Source organism: Sander vitreus, chromosome 3, assembly GCF_031162955.1.
Source record: "Sander vitreus isolate 19-12246 chromosome 3, sanVit1, whole genome shotgun sequence".
Lineage (NCBI taxonomy): Eukaryota > Metazoa > Chordata > Actinopteri > Perciformes > Percidae > Sander > Sander vitreus.
In genome coordinates, this window is record NC_135857.1 from 8,866,542 (window position 1) to 8,873,547 (window position 7,006).

The 7,006-nt window shown below is 41.9% G+C and overlaps 2 protein-coding genes across 5 annotated transcripts in view; one reads left to right on the top strand and one right to left on the bottom strand.

Annotated features, from left to right (window-relative positions):
- Positions 1 to 1,942: 1,942 nt before the first annotated feature.
- Positions 1,943 to 4,000, top strand: LOC144515230 (tripartite motif-containing protein 16-like). Its single transcript, XM_078245881.1, has one exon. The coding sequence runs from the start codon at positions 2,024 to 2,026 to the stop codon at positions 3,695 to 3,697; it is 1,674 nt and encodes a 557-aa protein (XP_078102007.1). The 5' UTR covers positions 1,943 to 2,023; the 3' UTR covers positions 3,698 to 4,000.
- A 1,974-nt stretch (positions 4,001 to 5,974) lies between these two features.
- The window catches only part of LOC144515229 (uncharacterized), a 12,605-nt gene continuing 11,573 nt past the window's right edge, over positions 5,975 to 7,006 (bottom strand). For all 4 annotated transcript variants that reach the window (XM_078245879.1, XM_078245877.1, XM_078245878.1 and 1 more), the window contains 2 exons: positions 6,675 to 6,755; positions 5,975 to 6,583 (listed from right to left, as the gene is read on the bottom strand). In XM_078245879.1, the coding sequence (XP_078102005.1) occupies positions 6,221 to 6,583; positions 6,675 to 6,755 (444 nt within the window). In that variant the 3' untranslated portion in view covers positions 5,975 to 6,220. The remainder of the gene's footprint in view (positions 6,584 to 6,674; positions 6,756 to 7,006) is intronic.

A 7,006-nucleotide genomic window follows, 5' to 3' on the forward strand; every position in this document is an offset into this window, starting at 1 on the left:
TGCATTATTAAGATCTAAATCTGAAAGTAACTAAAGTTAGCAAATTGGAGTTAAAGAGTATTAGGCCTACGTTACATTCCACTTCTATATGTTTTAAATAGCTGTTTGATAAATATAAATATTTGATTAACGTTTTTTAATTATAACTGTTACCATTTAAAAGCAATGTACTAACCATTTCAATATGAAATAGCCATCCAAATAAAGGCTTTTTAACTTGAAGAAGAGTGCCTTGGACTTGTCTTATATACACACACACACACACACACACACACACACACACACAGAAATACACATGCACACAGAGATACACACACACACACACATACACAGAGACACACACACACAGACACACATTCTAACACATAGTCTCACACACACACACACACACACACACACACACACACACACAAACACACATAGACACACATTCTCACACATACAGACACACACACACACAGAGACACACACACAGACACCCCCTCTTATCTCTGCTTGTTTCCTCTCCTGTCTGAATAATGTGTGTATGTAAGTCCCGTCAGCCTCCTTGGTTTTAGACTTGTGTAAAGGACATTGATTGCTGGATAGAGAGCTGATGCTGCAAAGTTTCCTCTGATGATGAGATAAAGAAGTCATGTTTGATAAAAAAAAAAGAAACGAAAAAGAGCAGCAGCTGCTGATGGTTGGCATGGCGATCTGACGGCCTTGAAGGAGCTGATGGGATAGCATTTCACTGGAACTGTACTTCTACCATTTCATGTGACAAATTAAATTGATAGGCCCATTTATAGTTTTCCCATGATGTCACGGCACTATGGGAGCGCCCAACTGGAGGGCAAACAGAAGCAACGAGTCAGCTCAGCTTTTACCACACGGTAGCCAAAATATCAGATAGTTGTTGTTCAATTAGGTTCACAAACGGAAGAGAGACAAGCCCGGTCTGTTTCTCTACAGAATCCCGCGTCAAAAGGAAAACCCAGACATGAGGATATTGTGGATGTGTGCAAATTATGCGCGCCATACTAGTGGACTACACTGACACTGAAACTAACCACACATGCAACCAACGACTGCAGTCGAGCTAACGTTAGCCGTATAGGAGTTGGGGTGTGACCTGGTGAATAAGTGCAGCATTATGATTGGCTGTGTTTGGAGAAGGAAAGCACGTCACTTATTGTTAGATTTTTGTGTCTTAGGTAGAGAATTGTTATTTGATAATTGATAAAAAAAAGTGAAAGTCTGACAAATAACTCACGGTTTTGGAGATTGGGTGTGTAGTTTGAGTGAGAGGTTTCAAAAGTCATGTTAGGCCTAGATGTAAAGATTTAGTATGTAAACAGTTGTAAAAAACTGTAATATGCAACCCCACTGTATACTACTGACTTACTGTTTACTTCTACTTCAGAGGAAAACATTGTACTACTGCATTTACCATGTAGCCTAACTGCATGTTACTGGTTACACATTTTACTCTCAAAACATCACAATTTAAATGTAGAGTAATCACCAGGGACATACTGGGACAAAAGTTCAGACACAGACACAGACACACACACACACACACACACACACACACACACACACACACACACACACAGCTAAAGGGGCTTAAATGCAAAACACATTGACAGTCTTTATTCTTAGTTTGAAGGCAAAGCAGATCTTTTCCGGTATAATCATACTTGACCAACTAGTTTTAGCTCTATTATAGTATATATATATATAAAATTTTCAACACACTATCTCTCTAAAACCGCTCCTTTTCCTGGAATGAATCATCATTAGCTTGATAACCCCTGCCTCCTGTTCCTGCTCTCAAACACAGCGAGCACCACTCTGTCCATGTATTTCCTTGTTCCCTCCCCTTCAGATCTACAGTTTGAAGAGGGGCGTAACCAGCTTGTGGAGCTGGCAGGCCCCATTCACTGCTGAAACACATGCTGATTATATCAGAGGTCAAACTAGTTTCAATTCTCAGGAAGTCAATCTCAGACGAACGAGAAGTGTGTCATTGAGAGGTGAAATGGCGCAGAAAGGAGTTCAGCTGAACCGGGAAACTTTCTCTTGTTCCATCTGTCTGGATCTACTGAAGGATCCGGTGACTATTCCCTGTGGACACAGCTACTGCATTAACTGTATTCAAGAGTTCTGGGATGGAGAGGATCGCAAGTACATCCACAGCTGCCCTCATTGCAGGCAAACCTTTAGAGAGAGGCCTGTCCTGCTGAAAAACACCATGTTGGCAGATTTAGTGGAGAAACTGAAGAAGACTGGATTCCAAGCTGCTCCTGCCGATCACTGCTCTGCTGGACCTAGAGATGTGGCCTGTGATGTCTGCACTGGGAGAAAACGGAGAGCCCTCAAGTCCTGTCTGGTGTGTCTGGTCTCTTTCTGCGAGGAACACCTTCAGCCTCATTACGAATCCCCTGCGTTTGAAAAACACAAGCTGGTGGAGCCGTCCAAGAAGCTCCAGGAGAACATCTGCTCTCGTCATGATGAGGTGATGAAGATTTTCTGCCGTACTGATCAGCAGTGTATCTGTTCTCTCTGCTTAATGGATGAACATAAAGGCCACGACACAGTCTCAGCTGCGGCAGAAAGGACTGAGAGGCAGAACAAGCTCGAGGGGAGTCGACTGAACATCCAGCAGAGAATCCAGGACAGAGAGAAAGATGTGAAGCTGCTTCAACAGCAGTCGGAGGCCATCAATCACTCTGCTGATAAAGCAGTGGAGGACAGCGAGGAGATCTTCACTGAGCTGATCCGTCTCATGGAGAAAAGACGCTCTGATGTGAAGCAGCAGGTCAGATCCAGGCAGCAAAGTGAAGTGAGTCGAGTCAAAGAGCTTCAGGAGAAGCTGGAGCAGGAGATCACAGAACTGAAGAGGAAAGACGCCGAGCTGAAGAAGCTTTCGCACACAGAGGATCACAACCAGTTTCTACACAACTATCCCTCACTGTCACCACTCAGCCAATCTACATCCAGCATCCATATCCGTCCTCGGCGCTACTTTATGGACGTGACAGCGGCTGTGTTAGAAGTCCGAGATAAACTACAGCACGTTTTAAATGAGAAATGGACAAACATCTCACTGACAGGGACTGAAGTGCATGTTGTAACCACAAATCCACAACCAGAGCCCAAGACCAGAGCTGAATTCTTAAAATATTCACGTGACATCACACTGGATCCAAACACAGCAAACCCACAGCTGTTATTATCTGAGGGCAACAGAAAAGCAACAGTAATGAGAGAACAGCAGCCTTATTCTAGTCACCCAGACAGATTCACTGGATGCCATCAGGTCCTGAGTAGAGAGAGTCTGACTGGACGTTGTTACTGGGAGTGGGAGTGGAAAGGGAGAGGAATTGACGTAGCGGTCGCATACAAGAACATCAGCAGAGACGGGAGGCCGAATGAATGTGGATTTGGATTCAATGACAAATCTTGGTCGCTAGAGTGTCAGAGTAACACTTTTATCTTTCGCTACAACAAAGTCCACACTCGCGTCTCAGGTCCGGAGTCTTCCAGAATAGGAGTGTACCTGGATCACAGTGCAGGTGTTCTGTCCTTTTACAGCTTCTCTGAAACCATGACTCTCCTCCACAGAGTCCAGACCACATTCACTCAGCCGCTCTATGCTGGACTTGGGCCTTATCCTGTTGGAGCCACTGCTGAGTTGTGCCAACTCAAATAGAGGGTTAAACGCTGTGTTCTTACCCTTGTGTTGTCTTCCTTCGACCATGCAACTTAGTTTTTCTAGGTCAAAATTTAAAATGAAAAGTTTTTTTTCCAACGTTTTGGTCGTCTTTTTCGACACTTTTGTAGCTTTTCCCGATGTTTCTGTCACTTCTTTTCAACATTTTTCTCGACTTCTTCTGTGCCTTTTTAAAGTTTGCATGGATTTTTTTCCCCCAAGTTTTTTTTAGCTTTTTCCGACATTTCTGTCACTTTTTTTTCAACATTTTTGTCACTTTTTTCAATGTTCTTTTATCATTTTTTTTTTTCAAATGCTATGAAATTGAATAAAACACACAAATTCAATGAAAGTAGTGAACTGATCATTTATTTGACTTACTATTTGGTTGAAAGAAACCCAAATTTCTGATAGGCCCATATTTTTGAAAATAGGTCAAATTTGACCCGAGGACAACAGGAAGGGTTAACTCTTCAACTAATTTAGTCTCCATGTTTGCTGCTGAGAGCTGATTGTTGTGGCGTGTCTTCACTGCACAGAGATCAGCTGTCAATAAAACATTCTTGGTGTGTTATTTGGACATCTTGTCATTAGTTGTGTGAATGTTTGAGTTTATTTTAGGCGGCGCTCCTTCCTGTGTCTGTTTAGCCATGGAGACTATCACTGCTCGTAATGAAGGTTGTTGTCTCTTCGACTGCACGAGTCTGAAGAGAGAAAGACCTCCTTTATCGTAGATATTTTGTTCTCACCATCTTTTTAATTTAAAAAAAAAAATAAATCTATAAAATATTTGCATTTATTTGTGTATCAGGATTACTATGATAATAATCAACAATGAGCTCATTTATTATTCTCTTTTTCGAATCTGTACAAGAAGTCATTGAACAGACTTTACTGACAGGATGTGTGAACAAACTGACGGTTAACATGAACACAGAATTTTATTCCTGTCTTCATTCCAGGGTATTGTACACAAAGCTGACGGAGAAAATGTGAAACTGACATGAGAGTATAACTGAGGCACTTTTCCTCCTGAAACACCACAAAGTACAGTCTTCATGTTTAGAGTCAGTCTCTGTCCTTTCTACTTCTGATCTTATAAGATTGAAATTGGAAATACTCAATATAATAATAAAGTAATAATAACAAATACCTCAAAGGTGTGTTCCTCAATTATTTCACAGTTTACTATAAAAAAAAGAAATAAAAATATTTGATTGCACTGATTGCAGCACAAATATATTACTACTACCTGAGAACGACAGTGCTAAACCAGGGTTTGAAACGAGTGCTAGAATATCCTACTCAACTAGAAGTTTGCTTGGCTGACATATTATAAAATAGTAGTATGATTTATTGGGGTGAAAACTACTGAATGACTACTGCATGAAGAGTATGACAGGTTACATATATTAGGGTCATCTTGAGGTTCAAAGAGAACAAAGTCAAATTTAAGCTGCAAGCAGCGATCAATGGGTCCTCGCTAGGTTTGGGCATCGTTTGGATTTCTGGAGAATTCTGATTCCAATTCCGATTCTTCCTTTCGATTCCAGTTCTTTGAAGGGTGGAGTTGAAACGGGTCACATGCCTATTTTCACAAATAAGAGGAACGTTTTATTTTGATTCAATGGTGGTTTGCAGTGTCACCGGGCTTTTTCAACGTAAAATAATGCCACACAAGAGCTCCGCTTACTGTGTGCTCCACGGCAGCAACACAAGAAGCACCTGGTCGCTTCGGAAACCAAAACTTGCGCATATTAAATTGGGAAGCAATGATCGGATTTGAAACCAAATCCTCTAAACGATTCCAACAAAAAACGATTCTACTGGAATCGAAATTTGAAATGATTCCAAGTAGGACTCGGTTCTTGATGCCCAATCGTAGTCCTCGCCCCTCCCAGAAATGGGATTTACTTCAAATTGTGCACACGGCCTCAGAGGAGCACTGGAAACAACTGTGCCGAGTTTCCTCTAATTCAGAATAACTGTTGGCAAGATACGCAACACTCCCAGTTTTGACCGCCACCTATATGAAGTTGGTCCGCATTTTTTTAACTATCAAAATTCTTTCGATAAGTTTTTTGTCATGAGAGTCTACCGTAACTCCTCGTGTAGCAGCAGCACTGCACTCCACTCTGCCATTCCTGCCTTTCCAAAAAGAAGAATGCTTCATTAAAAGTATATTTCTATCAAAGTAGAAATATTGATGTTACTTCGCAACTAACTTTTACTTTACTTTGTACTTTCAAGTTACACAAAAAGCCAGAACACTCCACCTTTTGTAAAGCATCTTTATATTCAGTAACAGTCTATGATGGTATCATTGTAAAAAATAGTTATTTTTGCTTGTATCGCCAAATCTAAAACATATTTATACATATTTACATTATACTCCTTACTACTCCTTGTTGATATGAGGTAAATTAGACATAACATTAAGCTAGCAGCACAGTGAATTATGTACTTGAACACATAGGTCATGAATAAAAAGATTTTAGTATTGCTAAATCTTATTGGTTTTAATCAATTTTTCTGTAGAAAAATCTGCATATCCGCCTGTTCTGGTAGAATGTGTGACCCGTCTGGGCTGATTGTGTCCCCTGCTGTGGAACACACTCTCTCACGAGAAGCAGACGATGCTTGGATACACAGGTATGAGTTGGAGAGCTGAGACAGGAGAGGCAGCGAGTCCCGTCTCTTCCACCACCAGGCCAGAGCGTCCTCTGATGTGGGCACAGCAGGCAGGTTTCTGTACAGCTGGATTTCTCTCTGGACTCGTTCAGGCATTGGGGTCTTTTCTGCTGCTGTAACGCTCTTCAGAGCCCTGTCCTCCTCTTCAAAAAGCTCCTCCAGGCCGGTTAGCCTCGGCCTTTTGGGACACAGAGTCTGGCAAATGGAAATGAAGCAAAAAGAAACTGTTTGGCAAGACGTCTTGGATTAAATATGACAATTGTTTGTGTCATGTTGTCGTCATTACCTCATCTGAAGACAAATTTGGCTCAAATTCATCATCAGCATCACTGTCCAGCAAAAGTCCAAGTTCCCCATGATTTGACATCTGAAGAAGAAGAAGAAGAAGAAGAAATGCCTGTTGGTACAGTTGCAGTTACCCACATTGCACCCAGGCCTGAAATAAAACACATGCACAGGACCTATACATGCACTAACAGAGAGATGTCAGAGTGAGGGGGCTGCCCATGGATGAGCGCCCCGAGCAGTTGCGGGTTCGGTGCCTTGCTCAAGGGCACATTGGCAAGTGCCCAGGAAGTGAACCTCTCCGGCTACCATCCCGTGCTTTGGTCCGTGAGG

Excerpts from the sequence above, each read along its gene's own strand:
- LOC144515230 (XM_078245881.1), top strand. The coding sequence starts at position 2,024 with ATGGCGCAGAAAGGAGTTCAGCTGAACCGGGAAACTTTCTCTTGTTCC.